This window comes from Plecotus auritus, assembly GCF_963455305.1.
Source record: "Plecotus auritus genome assembly, chromosome: 9".
In the NCBI taxonomy this organism is placed as follows: Eukaryota; Metazoa; Chordata; class Mammalia; order Chiroptera; family Vespertilionidae; genus Plecotus; species Plecotus auritus.
In genome coordinates, this window is record NC_137783.1 from 113,381,224 (window position 1) to 113,397,917 (window position 16,694).

General features: G+C 36.7%; 2 protein-coding genes across 2 annotated transcripts; both read left to right on the top strand.

Annotated features, from left to right (window-relative positions):
• Window positions 1–1,465: 1,465 nt before the first annotated feature.
• LOC308233663 (olfactory receptor 52A5-like) lies at window positions 1,466–2,470 on the top strand (the record flags this gene model as incomplete). The annotated part of the gene is made up of 1 exon (XM_080640638.1): window positions 1,466–2,470. The coding sequence occupies one exon, from the start codon at window positions 1,466–1,468 to the stop codon at window positions 2,468–2,470; it is 1,005 nt and encodes a 334-aa protein (XP_080496764.1).
• A 12,807-nt stretch (window positions 2,471–15,277) lies between these two features.
• On the top strand, window positions 15,278–16,228 carry LOC308233358 (olfactory receptor 52A5-like; the record flags this gene model as incomplete). Its single annotated transcript, XM_080640283.1, has 1 exon — window positions 15,278–16,228. The coding sequence occupies one exon, from the start codon at window positions 15,278–15,280 to the stop codon at window positions 16,226–16,228; it is 951 nt and encodes a 316-aa protein (XP_080496409.1).
• Between the last annotated feature and the right edge of the window lie 466 nt (window positions 16,229–16,694).

The following is a 16,694-nucleotide window of genomic DNA, read 5'->3' on the forward strand; positions in this document are numbered from 1 at the left end:
AACACATTATTTTTTCTAATTTCTCTAAAGTTAGTTTAGAGGAGAACTTAGGGACATTTTATCACATCCTATTGAAGCAAATAATAATTGGACTCCATGAAATGTATAAAAACTGTTTTTTTTATTTTTTAGCAAAAATTATAATATGAATTAAATCCCCTGAATAAATACATTTACCTATTCAGTATTGTAGTGTATTTGAAGTATGTTTATTCCTTGTGTTGATAATTCATGAGGTATTTTACTAAAATAACTGATTAAGCTCAGTTTTTTTCTGTATACATTTTCAAATAAAGATATTATTTATTGATCACATTTTAATAATAATTTTTTTCCTGGAGAAATAAACTACATAGCAACTTTTACTTTTTTGACATTATTTTATCAAGTAATTTTTTCCATATCAAAATTTGTGGCTCTAAATTTTCATTAAGATTTTTGATTTATATATAATTTTTCTACCCCTAAAATATCAAATTGTACCCAAGTTTCTGGATAAAAATTTCCCTAGCACCTACCTCCAGGATGAAGGTAGGGTCCAAATACTGTGTGACACTACTTTCATATGCTTGATAAACATATTTTTTTCTTTTTAAAAAATATATTCTATTGATATTTTTACAGAGAGGAAGGGAGAGGGGTAGGAAGTTAGAAACATCGATGAGAGAGAAACATCAATCAGCTGCCTCCTGCACACCCCCCACTGGGGATGTGCCCACAACCAAGGTACATGCCCTTGACCGGAATCAAACCTGGGACCCTTCAGTACGCAGGCCAATGCTCTTGATAAGCATATTTTTAACATGACACATAGAATATGGTATTTCCCAGTAGATCATTGTCTCCTTGACATTAAGGATCTTACTCTTATTGGCCCAATGCTTGCGATAGTACTTGAAATAGTGAGTATTCCCTTCATTTCTTTGTCTGATTTCTTGACTAATTGCTTATTGGGTAAGGATGTAGGAAAAAAGTATTTGGTAATATCAAATACTTATTACCATAAGTATCTATTTATTAATAAAGAACACCAAACTGATATTCAATGAAATAGGTTTTAATTGACATTACACAAGCATATGCCTTTATATTACTAGAATGTGTTTTCTTTCAATAGTGAGAGTGTTTGTGCCTGTTACTGTCTATGTGTATCAGAGAGAGTGAGAGAACGAGAGAGTAAAGGAAACAGCACAGAGAGAAAGAGACAAGTGAAAAGTGAAGGGGGAGAAAAAATACAGCAGAGGTTGAAATCTGATAAAAATCATCCAGGAAGCCTATATCTGCATTCTTGGACACACTTAATTGTCCCATTAACGTGAGTATATCTCACAAAATGCCATTTGAAATCACATTATCATATAATCAGATTATTATATAAATCTAGGTAAGAACAGAAAACAGAAGAGAGATAAACCACACTGCTACCTTGAATCAGAAGCTCTAAAGCAGGGAGTTCTAAGCCATCATGTTCAAGCTCAATAATGGCACAGTCTTCATGCCCTCGGTGCTGACACTGGTGGGGATCCCTGGTCTGGAGACTGTTCAGTCCTGGATTGGCATTCCTTTCTGTGCCATGTACATCATTGCTCTGTTTGGGAATTCTCTGATCCTGGTCATCATCAAATCTGAGCGCAGCCTCCATGAGCCCATGTATCTCCTCCTGGCAATGCTTGGAGCCACAGACATTGCTCTCAGTACCTGTATCCTGCCAAAAATGCTAGGAATATTCTGGTTTCATCTGCCAAAGATATACTTTGATGCCTGTCTCTTGCAAATGTGGCTTATTCACACCTTGCAGTCCATTGAATCAGGTATTCTGCTGGCCATGGCCCTGGACCGCTATGTGGCTATCTGTAATCCTCTGAGACATGCAACCATTTTTACCCACCAACTTCTAACTCAGATTGGGGTTGGGGTGACACTCAGAGGAGCCCTTCTTGCGACTCCTAGTATCATCCTCATCAAATGCCGGTTGAAGTATTATTGGACCACTGTGGTCTCTCATTCTTACTGTGAGCACATGGCCATCGTGAAATTGGCAGCAGAAGATACTAGAATCAACAAGATCTATGGTCTGTTTGTGGCTTTCAGTATACTTGGCTTTGATATAATCTTCATCACACTATCCTACATTCAAATATTTATAACTGTCTTCAGTCTGCCTCAGAAGGAAGCCAGGCTCAAAGCCTTTAACACCTGCATTGCTCACATTTGTGTCTTTCTTGAGTTTTATCTCCTGGCTTTCTTCTCCTTCTTTACACACAGGTTTGGCTTCCACATTCCACCTTACATTCATATTCTTCTGTCCAATCTATACCTGCTTGTCCCACCATTGCTCAATCCTATTGTGTATGGTGTGAAGACCAAACAGATTCGAGACCGAGTGTCCCACATTTTTCATTCTAAAGATGCCTCTGGATTTCTTATTAATCTTTTATCAAATAAAAAAAATTTACATGAGAAACACTAGCTTTTAGTGAGAGTCTGTGCTTTAGAAAGGTCATTGTATACTAAAATATAAAGTTCTAGGTTTGTATTAGAGATAGTAAAGCTATGATTACTAAAATAATTTCTTTTGTTATAAATTTGGAATTATTTGGAACATATATTTAGCTGATAAGTGACAAAAGAATAAATTATGAATACTTGTTTGTAGTTAAATCAGCTTTTAGTAAAGTACCTTCTGTAAAAGCACAACTAAATGTTACTATTTTTAGCCTCTGTTTAAAAATATCAAGTGATATTGATGCCACTGCATAGAAAATAGTGTAAAGCATTAAAATGTGAAATAAAATTATATGTAGTATAATTGTTTATGATCACACCCATTATAATCTTTACCATTAAGGCTCTAAAGTCTTTATTTTGTGATGATCAATTATACAATATGTGGATTTACAATTTATCCATTGAAATGTATTTATAATTACTTGTTTTCCACAAAATATTTGCATAGCATATTAAAAAAACATAAAATGGAATTATCATGTAATTGAAGTATAAATTGGATTTTGAATTTAAGACAAAAGGTGAAGTAGATATGAAAGATAAGTTTTAACATTTTTTTGTGCTAAGTTATCATATTTAAGAAATGTTTTTTCAATAAAAGCAAATTCTGCCCAACCAGCGTGACTCAGTGTTAGAGCCTTGACCTATGAACCAGGAGGTCATGGTTCTATTCCCAGTCAGGACACCTGCCTCGGTTGTGGGCTCAATCTCCAGTGTGGGGTGAGCAGGAGGCAGCTGATCAATGATTCTCTCTCATCATTGGTGTTTCTATCTTCCTCTCCCTCTCAATTTTTATTGATTTCAATCAATAAAAATAAAAACATAAAAATAAAAGCAAGTTCTATAACTATAGACCACACAGAAACAGTTGTTTCTATGTGAAAGAACATACATATTTTACTTATATTCATTGTTTTGTTGCTATTTTTGTGTTTCCTTGGAAGTTATATCTAAAATAATAGTCACACATAGATGTATATATTAGAAATGGGCAATAAACTGTATTAGACCTTTACCTTAAATAAGTATTGTTGTAAATGTGTTTGTGAATTTAAGAAAAAAAGATTCTTATCAAAAATTTAAATATAAAGTTTAAATATAATACAGGTGCAGCCTCGTACAGACAATTATACATGGAGATTAGTGACTTTGACCTAATATAAAATACAGTGAGCCGATAGCAAATGATAGCACTTGGGAATCCAACCTGGGACCTTTCAGTCTGCAGGCTGACGCTCTATCCATGGAGCCAAACCGGTTAGGGCCACATTCTTTATATAAGTTTGACATGTTGATATTTTGTGTAGTTGATTAAACATACTGTCAGAGTGTGTAAGGGCAATAAGCAGCAGTTTCCTCGTATGACTGTGTTCAGGTTTTGTAATAGATTTTTCATGTGGAGCCATGGTCATCTGTCCTACACAAAATTGTGCGATGTTTTCACCATGAACACCACACTCACCATCCTTTAATTACAAATGTGACCGATGATCTCCATAATGACTAAAGCCAGATTATTTTTACTTGACAACTTTGTTATATATCTAACTGTAATTTTTTTTCTTGATGCTCTTTTCTCATTTTGGTCTTAAGACCTTACTTCTGAAACTGTTTCTATTTTTATTTTTTTCTCACTCTTATTTTAATGTTTATCTAGTAGAAATGACTTATTATTCTTCACATGGTAAAATAATCTTTACTCTTGAAGACTAAGCTCAGACTTTTCTTGGCATCTCTTCTAGAATGCTTTAACTGAGGTTTCCTTGTGGGCTCAGTTCTTTATATAACTTCCAAACGACATAATATTAAAATGTAGCTTTAGAATTGGGGATTTGTGGTGTATATTTAGTGATTTCATATTTTATTACTCAGTGTCTTGTAACATTTTGCCGTGTGTATGACAATAAAAATGTCCTATGACTTGAACATTTTTGTTTTTACTGGTCTCAGTAAAAATGTATGGCATTCTATGAAGTAATGAATTTATATAGAAGGGTGATTGAAATGAGGAAATACATGCAAAAATACCGTGAAATTATGGAAATGGATAACAAATAATATAGGACTTCCTAAGATAAACATTGAATTGGCAGCTATAAAAAGGGATTTAGAAAAAGGACTTTGTCTAATTCATTTTAATATCTCCTGTATCTAGTATAGTGCTGATGGTGGTATATACAGAGAAAGATTTTATCTAAAAATATAATCATAAAAATCCATTTATTAATTGCATTTTATTCTTATATTAGCCCTACAAAGTATTTAAGTCATATTAGAGTTGAACCTAAAAACTGAGATTAATCAGATGCCTGTTCCTCACCTCTGGGATGAAAATTACAAATATCCAAAAGGAGAAAAGTAGTAGAGTGAAACCTGTATTTGAGGATTTCAAATAAAGGATCATTTAACACTTGAGGTTTTTTAAAAATATATTTTATTGATTTTTTTACAGAGAGGAAGGGAGAGGGATAGAGAGATAGAAATATCGATGGGAGAGAAACATCGATCATCTGCCTCCTACACACTCCCCACTGGGGATATGCCCGCAACCAAGGTACATGCCCTTGACCGGAATCGAACCTGGAACCCTTTAGTCCGCTGGACGATGCTCTATCCACTGAGTCAAACCAGTTAGGGCAACACTTGAGGTTTTTAGTATATATGTTGAGGATGTGTATTGTGTGGGTGTGGATGTAGATATATATTGTCAAGATCCTTGTCCCCTGAGAGGTCCTTTGTGTAGTCATTTCCTGATAGCAATGAAACTAAACCATGCCTTCATCTCTCTGCCAAGCACATTCTAATTGTCACAAGGTAGAAAGACTTTGAAATGTTTTCAAATTTCATTCCAGTGATTTTGAGTTCATCATAGGAGCTACTATTATTAGATTTAGCACTTCAATATCATGAACTTTCTTTGTGACTACATCATCTCAAAGTTGATGGAACTGCCTTGAAGATAGAAAAACCTTTGTGTTTTCAGTGCTTTATAAAAAAAAAATGATGGGGTCTCATTGAAAAAACACCTCACCAACAGTGTGCTCTGTTGATGCTGAACACTACCAAATTTCCTGCAAGGTCTTAACAACTCCAGTTCTCCAAAAACCACAGTATATTTTCTGATTTCATAACAACTACAAGAATAATCTTGCCATTCCTGAAAACTATACCTCAGCTGGGTTGTCATGTGCATCTTGAGGCACTATAAGGTGGCATAATTTTGAACATTGTGAATAAAACTAATTATCACTTAGCATTTTTAGTTTTACACATCCATATTTAAATATTATCTTATCAAAAAATTAAAAAGTTATATTTTATTTTTCATTTATACAAAATTTTGCCTAAATAAAATAATCAAACCAAGCCATGGCCTAAACTTCCATTTTCCCAAATGTTCAACATGGTATCTCTATGGTAGTCTAAAAGAGGATGGATTATTCAGATAAATAGTATACAGACTGTTAAAATATATAAAAATAAATGGGACTGCATAAAACTGAATATTTAAAAAACCTCAAATACAGCATAAGATTCATTTGCTTTTTACTTTGCAGATGCCTATTTCAAATATATTCTGTAAAAGATTGTGAAAACAGACAATAAACTCTGGAAAGATTCTGCATTCAGTGTCTTTAATTTCTCATAACATTATAAAGAAGTGGAGACTAAAAATTTTGAACAGTGTCTTTCAGTGTTATTGTGAAACAAAAATCATTCTCAGAAATATAAACATATTTCAAGAACAAGTTTTCATTGGCCTTTAGTGAAATATAAATGCAAATAAGTTAATTTTTGTTTCTAGGTACAATAAAAATCCAGGTGTTCATTCATGTTTTAAAATAATTTCTGATCCTTCTTAAAACTTTCAAAATTCTTTTTTAAAAATATCTTTTATTGATTTTTACAGAGAGAAGGGAGAGAGGGATAGAGAGTTAGAAACATCGATGAGAGAGACATTGATCAGCTGCTTCCTGCACACCTCCTACTGGGGATGTGCCCTCAACCAAGGTACATGCCCTTGACCAGAATCGAACCTGGGACCCTTCAGTCTGCAGGCTGACGCTCTGTCCACTAAGCCAAAGCGGTTAAGGCAAAACTTTCAAAATTCTTACAATTTATTTGGTTGATACTTGACTGTTCTTGAAAGGCAAATTCAGCTGTCAAAGAGTAACATTTGAAAATTAAGAAGTGCCTAGAAAATTAAAGAATTTTAATTCAGTACACATATTTGCTACCATTTATTTGGTTCTATATTTCCTTCACTTTCTTATACTATACTAGGGGCCCAGTGCACCAATTCCTACACCTTGAAAGGCACTGTGGGCCACGGTGGGCACAGGGGCAGGTCTCCGCCCATCCTCCATGCCCCCGGCCTGGCCCCTCCCACCATGGCTCTCCATCCCCTGTCTGCCAGCAACCCCACTCCCACCTCCACCACTCCCACTCGCTGACAGCACCAGCCCACTTACACCCTCTGATGGCCTGAGCCATTGGGCCCAGCTCCAGAAGCAGGTGCAAGCGGGCAGTGCCCTCAGCAAGTGTGAGCAGTGGATGCTGCCCCAATTGCCCTTCAGGAGCAGTGGGAAGTGGAGAAGCTCTGAGGAGCGATTGGAGCTGATAGCTGCCGCTCATACCTGCTGACAGCACCAAGTGATCAGGGCCAGTGCTGGGCACCAGTCATGGGTGCAAGCAGGGCTGGTGCCGGCAGCAGGTGCAAACACCAGGTGGGACTGGGGTCTGCCAGAGGCTCGCCCCAATGACAGTGACAGGCACCCCACCTTGGCCTGGCATCCCCGCTCACTTACTCCACCATCCTGCCTGGGCCAATGTCCATTATGTTCTGTGAGCCTCCTGGTGGTCAGTGCACATCATAGCAACCAGCTGTTCTGTTGTTTTGCTGTTCAGTCTATTTGCATACTAGGGTTTTATATATATAGATATGATAGTTTAACAGTTCTAAGAATAATAATTTCCATAAAAGATAGAAATGTTGTTTACAGATTTAAACAGAAAAAAATCCATGTGGTCTAAATAGGTATCTCAAACATGTTTAGATTAGCTCTTGTTAGGGAGGGTTCTCTACTTTCACTTCTTTCAGCTTCATGAAGTTAAATCATGAATCTCTGAGTATACTGGGAATAAGATACCTGAGTTGGCACTTACTTTTTCTTCCCAATATTTGTGCATTCATTTTTAGAAGCCATTGAAAGCTGAAAAAAATATTATATTGTATATGACGACATGTCTTGATATGTTTTCTATTAACTCCATTCCTCAGGAGAATTGCATCATAATCTTGCCCAACTGCTGATATTATATTTGTCCTCTGTTTGTCTCATTGAAAACAATTTCTTTATAACTGTATGTATAGCTACATGAGCACATCAAGGCAGGCACATAAAAAGACTAAAGAATTGAGCTTGTGAGTATGTTTTTTTTTTTTTAGGGGATTCTAAGATCTACACAGATAAATGTTAAGAAACAATCTATGGGGACTGTGGGAAATTGCACCCTATAATTATGCATGAGGGGTCACTCTTATGAAATACTAAAAGGAGAATGATACTTAGGTTGTCAGGATTTTACTTAAGACATGAGAGGGTAAACAAGTAGTACTGAGTTCCTCTTGGTCTAATGAGCACTTTCACCATTTGTTTTCCTTGTCATCGATGGTGAATCACTTTAGATCTTTAACTACGGCAAGAATATCTCCTGACTTAGGTGAGTATTTGAATATAGTACTAAAAGATAAACAGAGGAAGCTTATATGTTAAGATAACTCAGATTCTTAGCATTTATCTTAGACTTATTCTTCACTTTTGCTAATCCCCATACTCCTCCATGCAGATATACATCTGAAAACAGGGCAAGTGAATTTGCATCTGAATTGTTTTATGCATTTTTATATTACATAGATAGAGATAAAATAAAATATTAATTAATTTCTAGTAAGGTGTATTTAATAGTCATATATTGAGGACAAAAATAAAAAATTGAATTTTGTATGGAATATTAAGAGATTCTTTATACAGAAGGTAATGTTTGAGTTGAGAGTTTAATAATAAATTAGTAATTGTCAGATGGGAAAGACAAGGAGGATGCAGAGAAAGCCTAAAGCAAGTATTAGAAGCACAGAAAGTATAAGAAAACAGTTGTAGAATTCTAAGTTAGTTTACAGACTTCTAGCATACATTTTACTATGACAGGTTTGTAAGGTCATGTAATGTTATGAGTAATATTACTAACATACATGAAAATTATGCCTCCTATTGCTAAGTATTTAGTCACTCAATATATGGCTGGATTTGAAGAAATGATGGGCAACTCAATTTTTTTCTAGAGAAATTGAGGTTCTCCCCCCATATGTAATTATACATAATAAAAGGTCTCTTTATAGGAGTCCAGAACCTATTGAGATATATTGGCTATATGACTGGAAAGTGGTATTAAGTAGATACTTGAATCTAATGTCCAAATTTGGATTTTCACTACTTCTCCCTGCTTCTTGAAGTAGAAACACTTCACCAAGATGGAACTATTTAAGAGGCAGTTTAGTATATGTGTCCCATATTAAGGTTAGATTTTTGTAGAGGCAATATTTATTTACTCTTAACCAGTGTTTATTGTAGTGACACTATGGACTGGGCAATACTGCTGGGCAGGGCATATATAAAATGAGTGGAAAGAGAACCATGGAGAGGAACATAGTCCTCAATGGTATTCCCAGCATCAGCAGTGTAAAGGTGTCAGAGCAACATAGGAAGGGTATTTTGAGAAAGGCAGAAAAAAAGGATAGAGTGTGATTATAGAAACAAAACATGAGTCTTTTTTATTTTATTTATTTATTTATTTATTTATTTATTTATTTATTTATTATTTTATTTATTGATTAAGGTATTACAAATGTGTCCTTATCCCCCCATCTTCCCCCCACCCCCCAAGTCCTGCCCTAACTCTCACCCCCTGTTGTCTGCATCCATTGATGTTGCTTATATGCATGCATACAAGTCCTTTGGTTGATCTTTACCCCTTACCCTCACCCTCCCCTACCTTCCCTCTGAGGTTTGAGCATCTGATCAATACTTCTCTGTCTCTAGATCTGTTTTTGTTCATCGGTTTATGTTGTTCATTATATTCCACAAATGAATGAGATCATGTGATGTTTATCTTTCTCTGATTGAGTTATTTCACTTAGCATAATGCTCTCCAGCTCCATCCATGCTGTTGCAAATGGTAGGAGTTCCTTCCTTTTTACAGCAGCATATTATACCATTGTGTAGATGTTCCAAAGTTTTTTAATCCACTCATCTGCTGATGGGCACTTAGGCTGTTTCCAAATCTTAGCTATTATAAATTGTGCTGCTATGAACATAGGTGTGCATATATCCTTTCTGACTGGTGTTTCTAGTTTCTTGGGATATATTCCTAGAAGTGGGATCACTGGGTCAAATGGAAGTTCCATTTTTAGTTTATTTGAGGAAACTCCATACTGTTCTCCACAGTGGCTGCACCAGTCTGCATTCCCCCAGCCGTGCATGAGGGTTCCTTTTTCTCCACATCCTTGCCAACACTTGTTGTTTGTTGATTTGTTGATAGCCATTCTGATAGGTGTGAGATGGTACCTCATTGTCATTTTGATTTGCATCTCTCGGATGATTAGTGACTTTGAGCATGTTTTCATATGTCTCTTGGCCTTTCTTCTGTCTTCTTTCGAAAAGTATCTATGTAGGTCCATTGCCCATTTTTTGATTGGGTTGTTTATCTTCCTTTTGGTAAGTTGTATGAGTTCCCTGTAAATGTTGGAAATTAAACCCTTATAAGAGATGTTGTTGGCAAATACGTTCTCCCATGCAGTGGGTTTTCTTGTTGTTTTATAGATGGTTTCTTTTGCTGTGCAGAAGCTTTTTATTTTTATGTAGTCCCATTTGTTTATTTTATCTTTAGTTTCCATTGCCTAGGAGCTGTATCAGTGAAGATATTGCTTTGGCATATGTCTGAGATTTTGCTGCCTGTGGACTCTTCTAGTATTTTTATGGTTTCCCGTCTTATGTTTAAGTCCTTTATCCATTTTAAGTTTATTTTTGTGTATGGTGTAAGTTGGTAGTCTAGTTTCATTTTTCTTGCATGTGTCTGACCAAATTTCCCAGCACCATTTATTGAAGAGACTGTCTTGACTCCATTGTATGTTCATGCCTCCTTTGTCAAATATTAATTGGGCATAGTGGTTTGGGTCGATTTCTGTGTTCTCTATTCTATTCCATTGGTCTATATGTCTGTTCTTGTGCCAGTACCAGGCTGTTTTGAGAACAGTGGCTTTGTAATACAGCTTCATATCTGGTAATGACTCCCTCCTACTTTGTTCTTTCTCAGGATTGCTGCAGCTATTCAGGTGTTGTTTTTTTTTCAGATGAATCTTTGGAGAGTTCTTTCTAGATCTGTGAAATATGCTATTGGTATTTTAATGGGGAGTGCATTGAATCTATAGATTGCTTTGGGTAGTATGGGCATTTTAATGATGTTGATTCTACCAATCCATGAACACGGTAAAGAAAATGATTAAAAGGACTGCACAAATTTTAACTTAGAAGAGACCTTAAATAGTTCATTTTGTTTGGAGAGAATTTCATTTTGATTTTTTTCAGAATAATTAAGTTTAAAAAGATGTGTATGCAAAGTCTTATGGCAATGGTTTGAAAAATCTCTTAAACTGATTAGCAAAATACTGCAGAATATCACTCAGAATTATAGAAGGAAATAAAATGTCATAGAGAATATTAGCAAGAGGAAATAATAGCACCTCTTATAAGAAAATGTGTTTAAACCTGAAATATATATTATCAGAAAGGAAATAATTGGTCAATGAGTACATAAGGAAAATTCAGGCTTTGGGGGCAAAGGTGATAAACAACCAAAAATATCTAATTTCTAGAATAGGAGTAAGGAATGATAAATAGATATCAAAACATAATTAGGGAAATTACCTGGAAGAGACTTCTTCTGTATTGAGAGAAAAAAAAGAGAGTTAGTAAAATAGTAACAAATGTCTTATAGCTGCTAGAGATACGTTATTACAGAGTTTTTAAAAAAGGAAGAATGTATGAATAGAAATAACTGGAAACCAGCTATAGAATTCAGAGCTGCATAAGTTTCCAGAATTATGTTTTTTTCTAATATTATTTAGTTTATTAGTTGGATAAAATAAACATATAGATTATGTTGTGAGATTTTCAGATACATGGTGATAGATAATTAAAGGAAAAAGGATAGTGTGGCAAAGGGGTAGTTAATATATTATAATGAACTAGAGGTCCGGTGCACGAAATTCGTGCACGGGTTGGGGTGTCCCTCAGCCCAGCCTGCACCCTCTCCAATCTGGGACCCCTCAAGGGATGTCCAACTGCCCATTTAAGCCTGATCCCAGTGGGATCGGGCCTAAACGAGCAGTCGGACATCCCTCTCACAATTCAGGACTGCTGGCTCCCAACTGCTCGCCTGCCTGCCTGCCTGATTGCCCCTAACCACTTCTGCCTGCCAGCCTGATCACCCCCTAACCACTCCCCTGCCAGCCTGATTGATGCCTAACTGCTCCCCTGCCAGCCTGTTTGCCCCTAACTGCCCTCCCCTGCAGGACTGGTCACCCCTAACTGCCCTCCCTTGCAGGCCTGGTCCCCCCCAACTGCTCTCCCCTGCAGGCCTGGGTCCCTCCCAACTGCCTTCCCTTGCAGGCCTGGTCCCTCCCAACTGCCTTCCCCTTCTGGCCATCTTGTGGTGGCCATCTTGTGTCCACATAGGGGCAGAATCTTTGACCATATGGGGGCAGCCATCTTGTGTGTTGGAGTGATGGTCAATCTGCATATTACTCTTTTATTAGATAGGATAGAGGCCTGGTGCATGGGTGGGGGCCAGCTGGTTTGCCCTGAAGGGTGTCCCGGATCAGGCTGGGGGTTCCCTTGGGGTGTGGGGCGGCCTGGGCGAGGGCCCTGTCATGGTTTGCAGGCCAGCCACGCCCCCTGGTGACCCAAGTCGAGGCCCTGGTAGCTGGAGTTTATTTAACTTCTACAACTGAAACTTTGTAGCCTGGAGCAGAGCCAAGCCTTCTGCTTGCTCCGTGGTGGCAGCCATTTCTATTGGGATTTATGTATCTTCTATAATTGAAACTTTGTAGCCTTAAGCGAGGCCTAGGCAGGCCAGGGTGTGCGGAAAGCTTGGCTTCCTCCATTGCCAGGGGCAACCCTAGCCTCCTGCTCTTTCCAGCTCCTTGGCTGCCGCCATTTCTGTTTAGGTTTATGTATCTTCTATCATTGAAACTTTGTAGCCTTGAGTGGAGGCCTAGGCCGGCAAGGGCAGGCGGAAAGCTTGGCTTCCTCCATTGCTGGGGAAACCCAAGCCTCCCTCCTGCTCTCTGTGGCCGTAGCCATCTTGGTTGGGTTTATTTGCATAATCGCTCCTGATTGGCTGGTGGGCATGGCTTGTGGGTGTAGCGGAGTGATGGTTAATTTGCATATTATTCTTTTATTAGGATAAAAAGTTAGAGAAGAATGTGAATCAGGAAGATGGAGTAATGGCAGCAATGATAAACTAAGAGAATATGGCTCTCACATGAAGAACTTCTGTGAAGGTATGAAGAGTTGAAAATAGAATTAATAAGTGAGAGTTAAATGGTCAGTGAGCTTGGTGTATTTCTTCACTAGCAAAGATGAGTGGTGATTAAGAAAAAACAAACAAACAACCTTTTGAATTTATAACCCTATAAGACTAAGGCAGCAATGTAGTAGACCACATTTTGGCTCATTTACAACTGGATGTCCATGATGCCTGAAAATAATTTTGCACAACCCTATTGAACAAAGAGAGTCTGTGGCCACACAGCATAAGTAAAAAATGAACACCAAACTGGGTGGAATTACAGAGTGCTAGCAGGAGTTTGGAGGAAAAGTCCTTTAATAGATCTTTCTGAACTATTTTATAAAAATAAAAACCAACTCCTCAGATGTGTACCTCTTGGTGTAGGCACACAAAGCCAAGTGATCAAAAGTAAATGTTTCTTAAAGAACAATATGAATTATAATGCCATGAGTTTTTGCCAAGGATAAGAGTCTAAGATACTGGGGGTAATAAATCTTCATCAGGGTAGACATCAGCTTTTTCTTTGATATTAACTCATCCTCAGAACAAAGCTTCCTTCAGGTAGTTTTGACTCTTGTATAATGTGTTCACAGACCAACTCTGGCTCTGTCACAGCTAATAGAGACTATCAAAGAAAGTGATCAGCAAGTGTGAAAAACTCAAGATGGACAGGTGAGAAGGCCATTTTCCTGAAAACCAAATTTTTTTCTTTTCACTTTGAAGAGAAAAAAGAATCAGTACATATTACTGATACTTGAAATGAGCCTGATTCTATAAATTTTCTAAATACTGATGTGTGTGTGTGTGTGTGTGTGTGTGTGTGTGTGTGTGTGTGTGTTTGTGGTGAGATGATAACTGGTAGCCAGGATTAGGAGTAAAGAGTTAATGAGAGGAATAGCAAACATCAGAAATAGAATATCCAGAGAGTTAAGAAGTAGTTCTTGTCCATGTAGATTCAAGGAATATATAAGAGCTAAACTGCTAGGAAGACTAATAATTAGTGATTACATATTATCTGCATCCTGGATTACTCAGTAATCACTTAAACAATTGCTTAGAACAGCAGAGAAGTGAGCTTTTCGATGTATTGATTCTCCAAAACTGAAATAATCTTAAAGGAAATGATCTAATTTTTTTATGTATGTGCATTTAATATCCCTTTACAGAAATATACATTCAGACTTAGATTCTTATTTGTTGAAATTCAAGAAGTGAGAGGATAATTTTTGTTCATATATCTTCATCTGCTTTGGTGTAGCCTTTCTGAGTAGAGGCTCTTGGAGTAGAATTAAATTGATTTAGAAAAATGACCAAAAAAGTTATTGCAAATATAAATAAATCTTTTTTATCACACAGCAAGATCATTATTAGCTTTGAAACATACTCAGGAAGCATGATATAGTGTAATCATAAGATCAAATATTCTCGTGTAAAATTGAAGTGCAAAATAGTCAAATGGGTTCAGCCTCATTTTCTGATAAGTTCTGTAGCTTTGCTGTTTGTTTATCCAGACCCTGCACAGAGCCCCACCTATAGAAGATACCTAATAAAAGAATATTGACCTTAATTTGTATTAGTTGTGTGCCTAATTTCAATATGTGAGAGAAAAGTAAATGTCCAAGGAATTGTACTAATGTTTAAATATGAGAATTGCCAGCAAATATGTATTTGGATCATAGATTACCACATCCATAGCCAAATAAATAGAAACAGAGTTGTTTAATAGTATCCAAAGGTGCTTGTAAAAATATGTTAAACCTGTTATTTATTTTAATCAGAAATCAAATCATAAACCGAAAAAATATAATCACCTATATAATATTACAGAATATATTTGGCATTCAATGTTCTTGGTTTTGATGTTTACTGATTTATTATAATAAAGTAATATGGAATAATATCAGTTTTGTATACATATGAAAAATAGATATATTATTAATTAATCAGATTGTGATAAAAAAAACTTTCTAGATAAACAATTACAACAAATTTTAATATATGGCTGTTATTCTATTAGGTAAAAATTTTCCCAGTTCATATTTTGCAGAAATTTAGGTGAGTACAGAAAATAGAAGAGAGATAACCCACAATGACACCTTAAATCAGAAGCTCTAAAGCAGGGAGTTCCATCTAAGCCATCATGTTCAAGCTCAATGGCACAGTCTTCATGCCCTCAATGCTGACACTGGTGGGGATCCCTGGTCTGGAGGCTGTTCAGTCTTGGATTGGCATCCCTTTCTGTGCCATGTACATCATTGCTCTGTTTGGGAATTCTCTGATCCTGGTCATCATCAAATCTGAGCGCAGCCTCCATGAGCCCATGTATCTCCTCCTGGCAATGCTTGGAGCTACAGACATTGCTCTCAGTACCTGTATCCTGCCAAAAATGCTGGGAATATTCTGGTTTCATCTGCCAAAGATATACTTTGATGCCTGTCTCTTGCAAATGTCCCTTATTCACACCTTGCAGTCCATTGAATCAGGTATTCTGCTGGCCATGGCCCTGGACCGCTATGTGGCTATCTGTAATCCTCTGAGACATGCAACCATTTTTACCCACCAACTTCTCACTCTGATTGGGGTTGGGGTGGCACTCAGAGGAGTCCTTCTTGTGACTCCTAGTATCATCCTCATCAAATGCAGGTTGAAGTATTACTGGACCACTGTGGTCTCCCATTCTTACTGTGAGCACATGGCCATCGTGAAATTGGCAGCAGAAGATATTAGAATCAACAAGATCTATGGTCTGTTTGTGGCTTTCAGTATACTTGGCTTTGATATAACCTTCATCACACTATCCTACATTCAAATATTTATAACTGTCTTCAGTCTGCCTCAGAAGGAAGCCAGGCTCAAAGCCTTTAACACCTGCATTGCTCACATTTGTGTCTTTCTTGAGTTTTATCTCCTGGCTTTCTTCTCTTTCTTTACACACAGGTTTGGCTTCCACATTCCACCTTACATTCATATTCTTCTGTCCAATCTATACCTGCTTGTCCCACCATTGCTCAATCCTATTGTGTATGGTGTGAAGACCAAACAGATTCGAGACCGAGTGTCCCTCATTTTTCATTCTAAGGATGCCTCTTAATTTCTTATTATTTTTTTCAAATAACAACAATTTTACATAAGAAACACTAGCTTTTGGTGAGATTCTGTCCTTTATATAGTTTATTGTATGCTAAAATATAAAGTTCTAGGTTTTCATTAGAGACAGAAAGGATATGATTCCTTAAATAATTTATCTTGTTATAAATTTAGATTTGGAACATATGTTTAGCCAATAAGTGACATAAAAAAAGAAATTATGAATAGTTGTTTGTAGTTAAATCAGCTTTTAGTAAAGTACATTCTGTAAAAGTACAACTAAATATTAATATTTTAGCCTCTGTTAAAAAATATCAAATATTGATTAGGAGAAAAATGGTGGCTGAATTGGCTAATGTGTTGTGCACCTACTTTGGGGCCATCCTGGAAAAGCACTAAATTGGAGATCATCCACCTAGAATTAACAAGTTAGACATAGCTGAGAGGAAAATTTGCAACCAGGAAGGGCA